Below are 19,512 nucleotides of genomic sequence, written 5' to 3' on the forward strand. Positions count from 1 at the left end.
CTACAAAAATCTGTAGTACTAAACACCTTTTCTGTTATCAGTCGGTTTTTAACAAGGCTACAAGGTACTTGGCAGCTAGGCCGTACTTGTGGCCATAAAGCCAACTATAAATTGAGAAGTAAATGAAGGGAAAATATAGTAATAATAATAATAACAAACCTAATATATGACAACGTATCGGGCACTCTCGAGGTGTTTTTGGTGGATGCCATCGTACCTCATAACTACTTGTACTTGTTTAAGCCGAAACTGAGAAGAAGAGAAAATATCATCCCAATCGTTCTGTCGGTGAACGATCTTATCCCAACCAGTCTGGAACAACACCTCAGACGGTTAGGATTTCGGAGTTGCTCACTCCCGGGAAAGATGCATAAAATGGTGCTCTAAGATACTGCCCGCTTAGAACGCCGGTTTCTCTCCCTGGGTTCTGAACTCAGGCCGACTGTGCTTCTGCCGGGGGTTAGTTTGTCACCTCCTCTTCTTAAGTGGGTAGATGAGAATTTTGTAAAATTAAAAACAATAATAATAAATTTTATTTATTAGGCCAGTTTCAAGATACGGTTGATCGTAGCGTCTGTGATAGGGGATCCGTGTTTTACAGATGTTATGTGCTTCCAAAACAATAAATTTAGTTTTTTTTTCCTATTTTAAAGCACATATATATTAAAGGTCTTAATTACAAAATATATAACAATAATAGATACTTAATAGTGTATAGTTACTGATATTACAATTCATAAAATATATTATTATATTGGGCTATAATTTTAGTAAATTTTTTAAAATATCACATTGCTATTTTTTTTGGAACTTTTTGATAATTCCTCGAAATCCGTGCTGGTTAGAAACGTCAAAAGAACATATACGCTCTACTTAGTTTAGGACTAGATGGCGCTGCGTATGTTAAAAGGTATTTATATAATAAAATGTACAGATTATACAAAACTCATCCGCATGCCGAGATCAGAACAGTACAAGCCCTGAGATATAGCTATCTGGATTCATAAATCAAGGAAGCGGACAACTTGAAATGGGGCAAGTAGCATCGCATGTAGTGTTGTACAATTAGTGAGGGGTATTTAAATAATAGCTTTTACCCTCGGTTTTGTTTGCAGGGTCGTTTCCAATTTAAATTGGACCATAACTAGCGCTTAAGTTATTCTCCGGCGTTTAAAAAGGTTTTTTTATGCAACTTAGAATGGCAAACAAGCTGACGGCTCACCTGATAGAAAATGGTAACCGTCGCCTATAGACATGAGTAGTACCATGGACATAACAGAGTATACTGTCTCGCCCATGATACCCCGCATGCGTTGCCATTCCTGAGGACTCAGGTGTTATTCCTCTGTATTTATTTATTTATATTATTTTATATTTATTTATTTAGTTACATTACAAATTGAAATCAAAACAAAATGTTTTATATATATACAACAGCGTACACAGGATTACAACTTTTTCAATAAACTTAAATGATAAATACAAAACAAACAGGTGGAATGAAAAAGAAAAAAGAAATAACATATTACATGCGTCAAACACCAACTTACGTGTAAAATACAATATCAATAAATTGCTTTATTCAACGTGAGGAAAAACTAAATAAATAAAATATACGTATAACTATATTTTATTCTCTCATTATCATTTTACATAACATTAATAGTTAGTATATATATATATATATATATATATATATATATATATATATATATATATATATATATATATATATATATATATATATTAAAGAAAAATTAAAAATATGTTTACTTTTTATTTTTTCTTTAATTTTCTGATTAATTTCACAACATCGAAACAACACTAGTCATATGAAAATATATTCAAATGATTAGAAATGTAAATTTATTTGACCGAGAGAATTATCAGGGACTCGCCACTGTTGCTGTTCGCATTCATCGGTTTGTTAAAGGATGGAAACTTTGAATGAGCAGGACAATGCGAGCGAGAAACCAATTTCGGCTTTCAGAACTGATTTTCAATTAAATGTAATTAATTTTGACATCAGCCTCGCTGTTCATGATATCAAATATGTTATTAAGTTAACCGTTTACAAGGATGAATCTCTCTTTAGTGTTCACAAAAAGAATATTTATTTATTTATACTTTTGCACACATTAGAATATATCTATAATACATAATGCCTGATGGCATTCTCTACCAGTCAACAGTTACGTTCAACAGAGAGAGAGAGAGAGAGAGCGAATGGCGGTACGTCGATTTAAAAAAAAATTGTAAATGAAATAAATATTTTGAAATATAACAATTTATGATAAATAAACATACACACGTATAGAATAATATACTTACAAAAAATATACACACATAAATCACATACAATACATATATAAATAACTATACATAGTATATATTAAATAAATATATAGATCATAACTAATTATATAACTGTTTGAGGCTTTTCATTGTTCTAATAAATTGAAACAATGTTCACGAAGGGACTTTTTGAAGGATTATGTAGTTAATGTACATATAAAAAAATAAATCTTATTGTTTGGTAAAGATTTCTTTAAATTTATTTAAATAAATAAACAATGACAAAATAAAGAATAATAGAAAGCATTAATTAAGAAGTGGAAAGATAAGCGAGCTGAGGTAGCAATGGGCTGGTCACATAGCTCGAAGAACCGACAAGCGATGGGAAGAAAGGTTTTTATGTGGCGACTCCGTACGGGCAAATCTAGTGTAGGACAATACCTCACTAAATATTGCAGGCTCAAATGCATTGCAGAGAGTCAGTGGATGCAGGTGGCTCAGGTCCGTTCCTTGAAGCAGTCTATGGAAGAGACCTATGTTCAGCAGTGGACATATAATGGCTGAGATGACGATGATGATGTGTAAAGAAACATAATGGATAAAGTCTTCTTTAACACCATTTACTTCAGCTTCATTTTAAATATTATAAATTTAAAAAATACATTTGTATTTGGGAAACGTCCTTCTATTTTCAAAGTGTATTTAATTAAATAATAACTATAACATATTGATTTATTACTTTTCAAATATTCTATTTACTCGTAATTATAAAATTAATCTTTCTTATAATTTAACTTTATTAAAATTAAATTTCAAGAGAAAACAATGAATAATCTTATAGCAAAAATTCTATTTTATAACAAATATAAAGAAAAAAAGGTTTAATAATTTCAACTCTGTGTTTTAAATTTTTTTCTTTTTATTATTTTGTTTCATTTTTATATTGTAGATTACTACGTTTTCTACTATAATTTTTTTTTGCACAAAGTTACTATTTGTTTGTGTACAGATTGTTAATCTTTATCATTATGTGGGCGACAAAGGAAACCAGGAATGGAAATTGGAAATATATGTATAATAGTCAAAGGAACTTAGAAGACTAGGGCCGAGAAGGAAAGCCAAAAGGAAAAATAGATATGCGTGTCAATTTCGAATTTGGTAAATAATAATATATAGCTATAAATAATATATGTGGCCTGTACTCCACACATTCTTTAAAGGAAACAATAAAGAGTTTTTCATTCATTCATTCATTCATTCAGATTGTTTTACTGATATAATTTAATTGCCCCATTATTACTCTACATAGAGCTTATAATTAGTTTATTTACAGTGGCAAAAAGCTAATGTTGTTGTTTACTTTGAAACTAACTAATGGCCTTTAAGTAGGGTTTGTACAATATTACAGTAACATTTTACTAAGTGAATTTATAGACACTTTAAAGCTGATTATAACATTAAGCTTTGTAAACAAGAGCATTTCGCGCCAGTTTAAAAAAAAAACTCGTCAATGAATTATATTGTAACTTGTATTTATAAATTAAAAAATAACTTAAAACCTTAAAAAAAATAAAAAAATTAAAAAGAGATTAAGAAATTGTAAAATATTGTAAAAAAGTCAATTTATATCTAATACATTTAAGCCGATAACATTAAACGTTAAAATAATAAAAAATAAAGTGTATATATTTCCAAACAGTACACATGGGTGCAAAATAATAAAACCTGATTTATAAAAGGGACAAAATTGAAAACAGAACTCCTGAGCCTTTCGCTGTTGTGTCCACTCTAAATGAATCCTAAATCTTGCCTTTCTCGTATACCTCCCCACGACGACAATCACTTCCGGTCGCTATAAAAATGTTTGTGCATTTGTGCAAAGGTACCATTGCATATCGGACAACACAGCGGGAGAGACTTACCCGCCATCCCACGCATAGACAACATGAGGACCTTTGTAAGTTTAATTTTATTTATATTTTTCAACTATAACCAGTTTTCATGAAAGGATTTGTAAGGGCTTCCTTTTTAGAAATTCGAAATTTGATTGAATTAAATTCTGAAATTTAAATTAAATTTATATTTATTAAAGTAATTTATATTATATTACTCATTTAGAATTATTTTTTCAACTAATATTGATTATTTACAAATTAAATTAATAGACAAATAATATACTCAAATTTATAAATTATATTTATATATACCTGAAAATAATCGAATTTCATGTTTAATTTATCCTAATTTAAACCTTAGAACGTTATAAAAAGCATATAATAGTAAATATGCAATCCTCATCATTGTAGGCTTGTTATTCTTGTTATATATTTATATATTTTGCCTTACATGTTCCTCTTATAGTTTATTTTCAGAAAATTAGAAAAAACATTACCCTCCTTTATCAATCGGATAAAACATTGAAGGGCATTGAACTTTAATCATAGTTTACGAGTTAATTTATTGTAATCAGTTTTCAATATGCCACTATTAAATTATAAGGTAAACTAATTAATCTATAAAAACCATAAATGACATCTCTAAAGGTATTCAATATGAAATAATATTAATAATAATTCAATTTCAGTAGTTGCTATTTTTATTGTTTTTTTTTTCTCATCTATATCTGTCGATCTGTCTATCTCTGTGTTACAGTATTTTAACTTTTATAGTTTAAGTCAAATTTCATGTAATTTTATAAGAAGACCGGTTAATCTTATTTTATTCCCGACTGCAACCTGCAAGGTCGTTTTATCTCATTGAAATAAAAACTGTCCTATATTTTAAGTTGTACAAATAATACACAAATAATAAAGATGGAATTAAAATCGATTGAGCGGTTTCGGAGATTGGCGTGAACGAATATTTTGACACGGGATTTTGAATATTAAGGTGATAGATACATAGTTTCTAGGATTCTAGAAGATCTAGATTCTAAAAATTTAAGTCTTAACCAATCAGTATGAAATTTGGTACTACTACTTTTTATCCCGGTCCATAAACATATCCAGGTTACCTGGACGAAGTCGCGTGTAAAAGCTAGTATTATTATAAAAATAAACAAAAATAATAGACTTCAAAATTATATACGGAATCATAATTTAGATTCATGTGTGCGCTCTTAGCTGTTTTTTTTATCGTGTTCCCAATTAGGGATGGCACGACAAAAAATAAGATATTGTTCTATTTTCCTTCAGCAAATTTTGTGGTAATATTTTGTTTAAATTAAACATTTAATGAAAGGAAAACTAATTTATAAGCGCGTGTATTTTGCTTTAACATTTTATTTACTTATTTTAACGAAAATTACCTGAACATGTGGTATTTTATTCAGTCTTTCAGCCAAAGTGGAACGAAAAATTTTCCAAGAACGTGTTTAGTATAGGTTTAAGTAGAGTTCTTGAATATAAATCACTAGTATTTACCTGCGACTTAGTCTGCGTGATCGGGATATGGCTTATATTTAGAATATACCTTTTTCATTAGAAACCCGTCGTAATATATACTTTCAAAAAATTTTAAGTGGACCTAAGTTACAAGTTAATATGTGAGCAGAAAACGTGAGCAAATCAAATTCAAAAAAGGAACTTTTACTTTTAGTCACTTGATTTCTAACCCAAAAAAAAAAATCTTTTTTAGTTATATTATTTATAATACAAATACTTATACTGTGGCATTATTACAGTGTAAAGAAAACCAGTAGTCCAACCTTATTGGGATGTTCCGAATGGTAACATGACAATTCAAAACGCAATATTTTGTACAAACGTGACCGTTGAACAACTGATAGGAAGATTTCTTTACACTATGGTATTACATATGCATGCATTGTATTCTTATTATACAATAGCCGAGTAACGATATATAAAATTATACTGTTGGTTATAAACCATAAATTCCTAGCTTACAGCATTGATTTTGCATACTAAAGATATAAAAACCTCATTATGGAATTTACATCTCTTATGCAATCTATCTTGCGTCTCCTGCCACATATTAAACCCTTTTATGAGGACATAAATAAGGAGATGCCACACAAAAACCTACTTTAATCCATAAAACATAGATACGTTAATCACTTTTTAGATTCAATGTTAATTAGTATGATATTACTTCGTAAAATATGATAATTACCTTTGCCATTGTCTCGTTCTAGTAAATGTATGGTATATCATGTGATATATTTTGGTGTGTTGTTACGTATCTACTCGTATTTTGCATATTTTGCATATAATCACAGAATGTAATAGTGTTATTCCGTCTAGTGTAGTCATTCCCTGCCCACCTCTCTAGTTGACCCCTCCTACCCTTTGGGACGCAAATATGACCATTAGAACAAGGTTGTATAGATACGGATTGTATACATATTATATTGCCAAGTATATAACTTTTGCCCCAAAAGAAAGAAGAAAGATTTTGCCCCAAAAACATATTTCAGTACACCTGTGTTTAATATAGTTTACGCACATGTTCGTTTTATTTTTATAAAAAAAAAAAAAAAACTTCAGCAGGATCCCTATCAATTAAAATAAAAATAAATTAAAAATCAAAGACATATAAAAATTGATAATAAAATAGAAATATTATTAAAATATAAAAATCACATTTCCATAATTAATAAGTGATTATGAAATAAAGTTAAAGATAGTTTGTGACATAATGTATGTATTTATGTGATGCGCTATATATATAATTGCGCGTACGTGTACATAACGAAAGTAGATTGAATTGCAAACATCTTCATTTTGGAAGTAATATGCAAATAACTTTTTTTTTTAATTTAACTTCCACGCTTCACGACTGAGATATATAAAGCCTACAACCGCAGCGACAAACTCATCAAAGCACAGAGTTCCGCAAACATTAAACCAATGGAAAACGCAGCTAATGATAGCCCTGTGTAATGTTCGCATAAATTACGCAATTTTATACAGGCTGATGTTGAAACTGTTAGCTAGTATCCTTTTATAAAGGCTGATGTTCAAACTGTAAAGGGATTGTTCTACCAGCAATACCATTTCCGATCGACTTCGATAAGAAAAAGTTTCTAAAATCGGTTGTATTTTTTTTTTTTATGTTTATTACCTTATAACTCCGTCAATTGCAAACCGAACGGGACATCACTAGAAATCGCGATCCTCGAGTTGAGAATCAATGGTCTACCCTTGATATTAAGGATAGGTAATATATAATATATATAGTTCAAATAACGTATATATTCAATAATTACCCACTATACAATATTGAAATAAAGAATGTTTCAATCGATCCCAATGTATACAGACATCTGCCCGAAATAGGCTATATCGAAGTAGTTGATAACCTCTTTTACCGCTATCAATACTAGAGGAACCCAATATATAGATATCAGAGCAGTACTTATACCTCTTGATATACATGATACAGAGGATATCCGTGTTACTGATAATCGTCTGCATTTACTATATACTGTATTATAATAAAATATTATTCTCCCATTACTTTTAAGTATTAAATTAAATATAATTTTCATTATTCCTATCTATCCTAAGGTAAGAAGAGACCGATATTTGAAGATAAAGCCGCCCATTGTTACCTCTTTATCTTGTTTTTATGTAATGAAGTTTATGTAATTTAATTCATTTTGTTTGTGTACATATTAATCTTCATAATCTGTATCATTCTTTGAAGGCAACAATAAAGAGTTTTCATTAATTCATTCATAATTGATTTCTTTAAATTCATAATTAAATTTCTCTTATCTCGATTTGTACCTTAAGACGTTTTAAAAGCTTTAATTGAAATGTACAATCAGTATACAATTATATTATTTCTATACTAAGAATTTAAATTTCTCGAACATTTCTTTATAATTCACGAACATCCATAAAAACAAATGAATTGCTTTAATTAATTACGCGTCAATATTGATACGATTTACTGTTAACGAATTATTGAAATTTGTTTTTAAATGTCATAAAATTGTCTAAGTATTTTAAATATATTTATTTATTTATTAGGTGGACATTTTTACATTTTAAAAAGTGGCCATTAAGACTGCACACGCGATGGAAGCTTAAAAATGGAGTAACTTCTCCCGTTTTCCCAACATTTCTCTTCACTGATCTGCTCTTATTGATCGTAGCGTGATAAAAAATATACTATAACCTGCCCAGGAGTATGAAGAATAATTGTGCCAAGTTTCGTTAAAATCTGTCGAGTAGTTTTTGTTTCTATAACGAACATACAGACGGACAGACAGACACAAACATTTTACAGATTGCATTTTTAGCATTAGTATCGATCACTAATCAGCCCCTAATAGTTATTTTGGAAAGATATTTCATGTACAGAATTGACCTTTCTACAGATTTATTATAAGTATAGAAGATCAGAGGGAGACTTTGTACAAAAGTCGATTGCTTGGGTACCTCTGTTTTATTCGTGTTTCAACCGTGAAACAGTTGTGTTTGCATGGCTGTGTTTCGGTTTGAAGGGTGGGATATGGCGTGAATTTACTGGGTACAGAGGAAAAACACCTGAGTCCTCAGGGATGGCAACGCATGGGGGGTTTCATGGGTGAAACAGTATACTCTGTTATGTCCATGGTACTGCTCATATCTATAGACGACGGTTATCACTTTTCATCAGGTGAGCCGTCAGCTTGTTTGCCATTCTAAGTTGTAAAAAAAAAAAATGCAACCCTATTAAAATAAAAAGTATTTGGTGGGCGTTCCGTTATTTTAAAAGTTTGGGAACCCCTGCTCTGTCTGTTTGCCATTTTAAATTGTATATAAAAAAAATTAAATTGACAAACTCTTTGATGAGGGAGAGTACCTTGAATACATACATACATGTCAGTCACGCCTGTCTTCCATTAGAGTTGGCAGTAACAATGGAACGCCAAATTGAAATATTTGACGCTTTCCATAAATCAAGTTGTTCAGAAAACAACGATGGGGTCATCCCTATCACGTTGTATTTTTTTTAATGGATGATAATGGAATGGTTACCCCGCCTGCGCTATCGGTCGGGGCACCAGTGAGAGATTTAAGTGATTGAATTCAGGTCAGTTAGCCCATAGTGACGAATTTAAGAGTTAACCATGGTAGTTTCCAGGGGAATCGTGTGGAGGTCGGCCTGATAGAGTATATTGCTAGTAATGAAACCGCTAGAGTTACATCCCATTACTAATAATCCCTTTCTCCCCCCAGCACGTTGTATTGAAATAAATTTGATCAAACGTGACTATATCGAGTGTTATGTTCATGACAAAAGTCAATTTAGAATAAATTAATCCATCTAGGATTACTATAGTGGACGTATTTATATTATTTTGTAGAATGAAGTATATTTTAGTTAATAATTAACTTGTTTTTCACAAAAAGAAACGACTTCAATTGTGGCATAATCAATTATATTGGTTTAAAACGATATTACTGATCCGATTATGATAAAACTTCTATAGGACCAGTCTGTAAGTATACCCTTTTAGATAAAAAAAGAATACTCCAAATCGGTTTACAATTGAAGGAATTATGAGGTAAAAAACATAAAAAATACAATCAAATTCAGAACCTCCTATTTTGAAGTCGGTTAAAAATAAAATATGGGTGTCTAGCTCTCAAGTTATACAGTTGTATGAGTTGTAAGTGTGGAAACAGGAAATATTTTGAGAAAATACACCAATGATTTTATTTTGAAAAAAAAAAATAGAAAAAATAAAAATCACGCCATCATTAAAAATATTACAAATGGCCGACGACATAATAGTTTGAGAACCTCTGGACGTACTCAATTCTCCCAACATATTATATAATACTTAATACAGGCCTAACCGCAGACATTCAAAGCACTTAACTGTATCTAGATGCTTCATTATCTATCTTCGTAACCGTAGTGTAGTGAGTATTATCTGTCCATCAAACCGGTCGGGGTGTAAGCAGTAGTAAAAGGGACATTCACTTACCGAATTCGCTTCCAGTGCGTTCACCAAAGACGTTTCCGATGTTACGTGTCATTACATAATCCTAGAGTTACTTCGTCGATTTTATATCGAGATCTTTCAACGAATTATGTTTTTAAAACACCAATAAGGAGATAATCAATTCATTTTTAGGTGTTTTTTTTTCTCTTTTTTTTTGGATCATATTTTACGCATTTTATTTTTTAACTCAAATAATAATAATTGTTTTATTTTCTCTTTACAATTTATCACAGTGAAATACAATGAGACATGCTTATATTGAGTGGCAACCACGTACGGACAAACGCAGTGTAGGACGACCCCCCACTAGATGGAGTGACTACCTGAAATGCATTGCAAGGAAACAACGGATGCAGGTGGTTTAGGGCCTTTCTTTATGGCAGTCTATTGGGTTGGCTTATGTCCAGCAGTGGACGAATAATGGCTGAAATGATTATGGTTATATTAAAGTATTCGAATTATAAATATAATTGTGAGAGACTGGTGTCTAAGATAGGTATAAGAATACCTGAAGTACAGCTCACCAGGGCCTCACTCCGCAGGTTTACTTACTAAGTACTTGTAATATGTGAATTCAATGTAATAAATATAATTTATAGGAAGAGATAATTTAATCAGGGATTTCCATCAGGGTTTGACGAAATTATTTATACAGTTACAACTATTTAGAATTATACTTTTAAAACATATCTAATATTTTTTTTTTTAAATTACAGTGTTTTTAATTTGTAGTTGATATGGGGTTCTATAAAATAAAAGGTACTTGGTGGGCGATCGATTATTTTAAAAGTTTGGGAACCTCTGCTATAGATACCAAATAAAATAGGTATCATCTTAATATTCTCGATCACGCTATATGGATATCAGTCATACTAAATAAAGATATTTCTCGTTATATACATAATTATTGGCATAATTGCGTGAATGTATGAATAGTAGAAATCTAATGGCATGATATTATATCGTTGTGACAATACGCCATTAAAATGTTTGATTGCAATTTTCTTAACCGACTGTGCGAGAAAAGAGGATAATGTTTTTGAATTCGATACTGATTTTTATGAATACGATATTACATCGTTATGTTCACATTGATGGGTGAATAGACATAATGATATTATAATATAAATATAATAATATCAGGGATACTTAGTTCCCTATAGGTATTATTGTATTTTTTTATATCTATCGGTTTATAAGTTTTAAATAAAAAAAAAAATGAAAATTTGTATAAATAGTAATACAGACAAAAAAATAATAATTATTAACATTTTTAACAATAATAGTTAAAAGATTTTGCTCAGCAGAAAATTGGTAATTATCTTTTTTGTTATTACAATTTGTATAAAAAAAAAGCAAATAGTAAATACTTTCTTTACTCACATGAGTTACACAAGTTATTAGTCAAACCTAAAAACTTTAAGGGGAAAGGAATTGTTAGTAATGGGGTCTAAGTGCCCCATTGCTAGCAATATACCCTATCAGGCCACCTTCCACGCTATTCTCCCTGGAAACCATCGTTAAATAATAAAATTTGTCACGATGGGTCAACTAACCTACTCTCTCCTCATTCTCTCCGTATTTAATTTTCATTTATTAAAAACCTTAAAACATTAACATAGACATCAAAAATATAAAAAAAAGATAAAAAATACTCGTGTCTCAGTCTACGGTATATAAAAGTTTCTTTAATTAACTATTTACAAAACCTTAATACCCATCTACATTTATTTTTCTGTTCCTAAAAGACTAGTGTAGGTAAAATATATATACTAGGTATATTTCTTCTTAATACGTAATAAGAAATGAATTTAGCTTTTTAAAAAACCACACGTGTAAGTTTCGAACTAAAGCTACAATATAATATAATAAAAGTAGAAGGAGGTCGTCGAACTATGTAACTTATCCAATTGCGATTTGTCGCAATTTCCGTGTTCTATTAATTTGGCAATAAAAACGTCTCAATGGACAGACGGACAAAAACAATTGAAGTAGGTCCCGCCATTGAACTTTTTAACTCGTTGACAATGTCAACGTTAAAATGACGTTATCTAATTCGAATTATTCAACAATTTTAAATAAGGAACAAACAATTTTAAATATAGAAGTGACTTATTTAAAGAATGAAAGAAGCTTTTATTTGAATAATCATCTTTCATTTATACTTCATATCTAGTTTAAAGTAATTTGTCACGTCAATTAAATTGGTTTTTATATTTTATCACGAATGCCACAATGCTTTATTTTTTATTCACTTACAATTATTTTTATCAAATAGGTTTATTTCCATAAAACGTTATTTTTGTACGAAATATTAGGAATTTTTATTTCTAAATCGTAATTTATTTTAATTTATCGTAAAATGAATCATATGAGTTGAGCAAAAATATAAAACATGTGCCCATATTATTACAATGTATATAATTATATGTTTTTTATAATTAGATTTCCAAATAGTTTTTATAACTCGGTGAAATCGGTATACCGACATATTATATATCTAATAAAAAGATACGCGCCAAACATAATACAACTTCCTCATTTTTTGCTGTCGGTAAAAGAACTCAGCCAGCAGTCACCTAACAATGGCTGTCAATTATGTTCCACAAAATAAAATAAATATTCCAGTGCAGCTATTGACGTATTGAGATTGAAGCGTGACAGTGGAATTTGCTCTATAAAATTAGTCGATTACGTCAACCAGCAGACCAGCGTGAGTGGCCCGGAAATCTGGCTTAGATACTATAAAGTTAAGTAACGAACTAGGTCTAACAACGATCTCAATTATTGAAGTTATAATAAACAAAGTACGAGAGAAGAATGAGTTAATTGTGCATTGCAAAATCAGTACCACAGTGTTAGGAGTCTTCATATATTTCTTCCTTAGATTATATAGATAGAGCATCGAGTCTCAAAAACGGCTCCATGTTTGTCAGCTAACACACACTTACACACACAATGTATCTTAATCTATCTATATTTAACTAATTAATGAATAAAATGAGTTTTTGCGCATCAAAAAGGTGCAGAATTTACAAGACAAAATAAATATAGAAGTTTAAAGGAATCACTCATAACTATTTACCACGCAAAATTGTATGAAAAAGTTAACCCGCTTTTCTTGATGCATTTGTATGCAGACACTCTATCTAAGACTTCTTCATACTGTGTTAGGCAAATTCGATAAAGATGCAGAGACTTAGTTGTGAATTTAAAATTAGAATACTTTTTTATTTTATAAAGTTCCTATAGACGGTTAAGCGGCTTAAGTCAAGTACGCACCTATTCCTGTTGGTAAGACAAAGAATAAAAAGCAGCTCTGTTTCTCTTCTACAAGCAGGATAAATGTATGCTTGATTAAAGCAGCTTGACCGTCTACGAAGCCCATTACCAGGATTAAACTGAGGGTTCATATAGTAGGTGAGTTCTTACGTACGATGCTCTCGAAGTTTAAATGCTCTCATTAAGTTTAAATAATAATACTTTATCGATTCGACACATCAATATGCGCATGTTTTTCCATACAAATTATTTCATTCAACTGTCAAAGAATATTAAATAAATAAATTTACTTTCGCATCTATGTATTTGAATTAATACGCAATAAAAAATAATTGAGTAAAAAATTAAAAAATAAAATCAGCTGTTGTAATTATTCACTTATACAATATTATTTCGTTTTTCATCACCGTCGAATTAAAATCTAAAATGGAAACTTCTCGAAATTGGTTTACGTGTTCAATTATTTCTGAAAGTGGACGCTCCCTTCACTTGTCGGTAGGAGAACGGATTCTCATGTTTGTATTACAATTTTTGTCAATCAACACAAACCGGTGAATGTATTTAATATCATTAATCTAGTGCGATACGTTGGCAAAGTGTGGTTGGTTCCGTAGAGAATTATATATTTTTGAGAAATGAAATTGCTTGCACTATATATTATAACTTCCTTCTCTTTGTAACTTAAGGAAGTTTTACTTTTGGAAGTCCTGAAAAAAGTGAAGGAGAAAAGAACATTAATTAAAATAATAGAGAATAGAAGAGGCAAAATGCTGGGCCACCTTATACCACATGACGATTTTTTAAGAGCATAGTAGAAGGAAAAATAGAGGGCAAAAGAGGAAGAGGAAGACCGAGGAATAACTACATAGGACAGATAAAAAAAACACTAGGTGTCATGTCGTATAGGGAGGTCAAGGATATATTATTATAAATATTTATATTAATTTATTATTGTTTGTCTGTTTTGCTGTTTTATGATATAGGCTTTTTATCCTTGTCCAGCAAACAAATTCGCGGGTAACAAATAAATATAAAAATTTTAAAATGCTCATTGAAACTTGAAAGAATTTAATTAAGTATAAATTTTCATACGGAACTATAAAAGGTGAAAGGAAGTGGCATCGTTAGTAACCAACGGTAACATGTGTGTTCTTCTTTCAAAAACTTGTTATAGGTTATACTTCAAATTCCGTATTTGTTTAATTTTAATTAATATGTAACTGGCCAGTATTACATTCTTTTTTAATAGAGGTGGCCAGTTTTAAATTACATAAATTGACTATGGTTAGGTCAGTTTAATTTTAGAATAAAATTTTACATATGAACTCTGTATTAGTATTTGATAAACTACTATTCCAATCGAGTCGGACGAAAGTGCAATAAAGCAATACATAAACTACCGATCATTTCCGTATTGACATAGTTGTACTTGTAAAGACCAGACTAGTGATGAACCGAACGATTCCTGTATCAACATAATAACATCCGAGTCGGATATTCATATCGATTATTCAACGATATTAAGTAATCAAACATGATTCGTATTTCACAGATAGAATATTATATTAATACATATTTCTACTATTTATTTTACTATGTTTATCATTAATTAATATTTAAAGCTTAGATTATTAACATCTAAATAAAATATTTAGAAATACGATAAGACATAATCTTCAAGAAAAAAGCATATTTCCTCGCTCGTTTACACCTTGTAGTAAAAAAAATCACAAAAATGCTTCGGCAAAAAAGGCCTATTTTTTTTTAAATAAAGTTCATTTCGTAAGATATAAATTTGTATAAATCTTTTATTACATAATCTGTTATTTTATTTATTTATTTTTAACACAGTTTTCAATACTACAATATCAGACTTTTGAACAATATGAATAACCAATGCGTCACCCAACAATTGAGAGACTTTTTTTGGACTTTTTTTACTAGAAGCTCTATCTAGATGTATAATATCATCAAATACTCAAAGCTGTATACAATGTAAGAGAATTCTGTGGTTACACAAATTTTAAATAATAAAAAAAAAAACAACCGAAAGTGAATGGTTAGTTTTTATTTTTATTTTTACGAGTACTCGCCGTTTCGTTCACTCGCCTCCGATAATAGCCAATTATAAATTGTGATTTTCGCAACAATGTGTTTTATTTTCTTCGTATTTCATAATAAGAACACGATGAGATCGTGTAATGAAGAATAGCGGTTTTCAGTCCATTTATTTTTTCATTGTAAATTAATTTTGTGTTTCTTTCTCATACTATAGATTGCCAAAATTTTAATTAACAAACAAAAAGACTATTAAATATCACTCTATGTTACTTATTATAAGTCAAATATTATACTATTATTATTGACTAATAAATATTATAATATACATACTTATTTATTTGGTATGCATGGCTGTGTTTCGGTTTGAAGGGTGGGATATGACGTGAATTTACAGGGTACAGAGTGATAATATCCGAGTCCTCAGGAATGGCAACGCATGGGAGGTATCATGGGCGAAACAGTATGCTCTGTTATGTCCATCATTGCTCATGTCTATAGGCGACGGTTACCACTTTCCAACAGGTGGGCCGTCAGCTTGTTTGCCATTCTAAGTTGTATAAAAAAAATTTGGTATATGTACAAAATATCCAATATTTTTCGTTTACAGTATCATCACTGTCTTTGGAAAATATCTAGTACTCTATTTATATTTACTGATATGTATTCATCATCATCATCTTCTCAGCCATTGTCTATCCATTGCTAAACATAGGGCTCCCCATAGACTGCCGTAAGGAACGCTCCTGAGCCACCTGCATCCACTGATTCCTTGCAATGCATTTGTTGTCATCACTCCATCTAGTGAGGCGAGGGGTTTAATTGATGATAATGGAATGGTAACCCCGCCTGCCTATCGTGATGAATACACCAGGAATTCAGCACGACGGTTACCAGGGGGAACCACGTGGAGGTCGACATTAAAGGCGTATTGCTAACAATAGGACTGATAGTCCGCATTACTAACAATTCCTTCCCCTCGTTGGGGGGGGGGCGGTTTTATCCTACATATATACTATATATTAATTGATATATACTAAGTACTGACAATAGTTTTTCTTTCTTTACAGGTTTGTTTGTTGTTGGCAGTGGCCAGTTGCAAGGCCGGTGTTATTGAATCGGGCGGATGGCATGGCTTAAATGGATTGTCAGGTCACGACGGTGGACTTGAAGGAGGCTCTTCAGGGGGCTACAATTACGCGCCATCTAGTGGAGGACATGATTTAGGGGGTGGACACGATTTAGGAGGAGGACATGGTGGACAAGACTACACGTTGGCATTGACTCAAGGATCTGGAGGACACGACTTCTCTGGTGGCCAATCATTAGCTGGACATGAGGGGATCGGCTCGCAGGGTCTTGAAGGTCACGGAGATGTATCTTCTTTCGGAGGTCACGGGTTAGGAGGAGGGGACTCTTATTTACAAGCGGCTCATGATCTAGGAGGAGGTTTTGGACACGGAGGCCAAAGTTTCGGAGATGCAGGACAAGGTTTCGGGCACGGAGGCCAAGGTTTTGGACATGGAGGACAGAGCTTTGCGAGCTATGGAGGTGATATCGGTGGTCAGGACGGTGGCGATCACGGCGATGCTGGTTTTGGCGGTCATGGCGGTGACTCCGGCGATCATGGTCAAGGTTTCGTCCTTCAAGATGGCGGCCATGACTTCGGCGACGGCGGTCACGGCGAGCAAGCTATCCCTGTTGGCGAACACGTCGATGTTGAAAGTCCAGTGACTGTACCCTTGTACAAACATATTACTGTCCCCATCCACAAACCAATCCACGTGAACGTACCAAAACCTATTCTCGTGGGTGTACCTCAGCCGTACCCCGTAAAAGTGCCAGTCAACAAGCCTGTCCCAGTTCCGGTTGAAACTGAAATTTCGATTCCCATTGAGAAGGTTGTCCCTTACCCTGTGGTGAAGCACGTGCCTTACCCAGTGGAGAAACACGTGCCAATAAAGGTGGAGAAGACGGTCACAGTTCACGTGCCTCAGCCTTACCCCGTCAAGATTCCCATCTATAAGACCATACACCATCATAAAGACCATTAAGGTCTGATTTGGTATTGGTTGTATGATTGTTCGTATGTATGTGTGTGCTGTGCTATTAACCGTGCCTTGTAAATATTGTTGATTAATTTTAAGTCATTTTCAACTGTCTTCATGTTGTAGTTGATTTATTTATTATTGTGTTGTTGTTGTTGTTATAATACATGTTATATTTTTTGTACAATTTTGATTTTTATTTCATACTAGCTTTTACCCCCGACTTTGTCCAAGTGACGAGGATATGTTTTCTGACTGTAATAAAAATCTTACATCCTATATATATACTTCTCCATCCCATATAATACGTGTATACCGAATATCATAGTGATTAGTTAAGCCATTAATAAGCTATAAGGTTTTTTTTTATACAACTTATAATGGCAAACAAGCTGACGGCCCATCTGATGGAAAGTAGTAACCGTCGCCTATAGATATGAGCAGTACCATGTACATAACAGAGTATACTGTTGCGCCCATGATACCCCCCATGCGTTGCCATTCCTGAGGACTCGGGTGTTGTTCCTCTGTACCCAGTAAATTCACGCCATATCCAACCCTTCAAACCGAAACACAGCCAAGCAAACACAACTGCTTCACTGTAGAAACACGAATGGGACAGAGATACGCAAGCAATCGACTTTTGTACAAAGTCTCCCTCTGGTAATATAAGACTACGATTCGATAATAGATGCAATAATTAATCAAAATATTCACAACAATGTAAAATAGATGTAAAGTACATATTTAATATCACGATGCTCATCCGTAACATTATGTTCAGCTAAACATCCAGATAGAGTAATTAAACCAACAAAGTTCGCATGTTTGTCAATGCTCCAGCAAAACAACAGAGAACAAACATGAAAGACAATAAGTAGGTGAATTAATTTTCCCTTCGTGACAGGAGCGATTTTATTATTACCTCATATTACGCTCCAGCTAGCTTCGCGTTGAGTTAGTTATTTTAGACAGCGTATACGGGAACATTGTTAACTAGCTTTTACTCGTGGCTTCGTCCGCGTGGCTGGGATATATTGATTGAACTCACTTTGTTTTGCAATTTGGGTGCCGAACGATTAATAATAGACTCCGAGTAGCGATCTAACAATTAGCCTAAAGATGTTTCGTTTAAAGGTGAAACACGCGTCGCAAAAGGTGCGTGAACAAAATGACAGTCGGAGATTGATAATTAATATATAAGTGACGGCAGTCACTCATATACTAATGGTAGCAAAATAAAATAAAATAACTCTATTAAAATAAAACTCAATTTCGCATTTTTTTATATATATATTTTTTATATTATTTTATATTGTTGCTATTTCAGAATATAACCTATCCGAGTATTAAATTTCATTCAAATCCATTCAGTATTTTTCGTGTGAAAAGGTTTCTTTTTATGCAACTTTGAATGGCACACAGGCTGACTGCCCATCTGATGTAAAGTGGTAACCGTCGCCTATAAACATGAACAGCACCATGGGCATAAAAAAGTAAATATACTGTGTCGTTTATGATACCCCTCATGCTTTGCCATTCACGAGGACTAAGGTGTTATGTCTCTGTACCCTGTAATTTTATTGCCATATCCTACACATCAAACTGAAACATAGATATATACACAGCAGAAACGCGAATGGAATAGAGGTGCCCAAATAGACGCTTTTGCAGTAAGTATTTTTTTATACAACTTAGAATGGCAAACAAGCTGACGGCCCATCTGATGTAAAGTGGTAACCGTCGCCTATAGACATGAGCAGTACCATGGAAATAACAGAGTATACTGTTTCGCCCATGATACCCCCCATGCGTTGCCATTCCTGAGGACTCAGGTGTTATTCCTCTGTACCCAGTAAATTCACG

At 32.1% G+C, this 19,512-nt stretch overlaps 1 protein-coding gene across 1 annotated transcript; it reads left to right on the plus strand.

Annotated features, from left to right (window-relative positions):
- The first annotated feature begins 4,165 nt into the window (after positions 1–4,165).
- On the plus strand, positions 4,166–17,833 carry LOC113511420 (uncharacterized). Its single transcript, XM_026895045.3, has 2 exons — positions 4,166–4,252; positions 16,669–17,833. The coding sequence occupies exons 1-2, from the start codon at positions 4,241–4,243 to the stop codon at positions 17,650–17,652; spliced, it is 996 nt and encodes a 331-aa protein (XP_026750846.3). The 5' UTR covers positions 4,166–4,240; the 3' UTR covers positions 17,653–17,833.
- The last annotated feature ends 1,679 nt before the right edge of the window (positions 17,834–19,512 follow it).

The sequence above is a fragment of the Galleria mellonella genome, unplaced genomic scaffold, assembly GCF_026898425.1.
Source record: "Galleria mellonella isolate WM207_F2 unplaced genomic scaffold, CSIRO_AGI_GalMel_v1 utg264, whole genome shotgun sequence".
NCBI classification, from domain to species: Eukaryota; Metazoa; Arthropoda; class Insecta; order Lepidoptera; family Pyralidae; genus Galleria; species Galleria mellonella.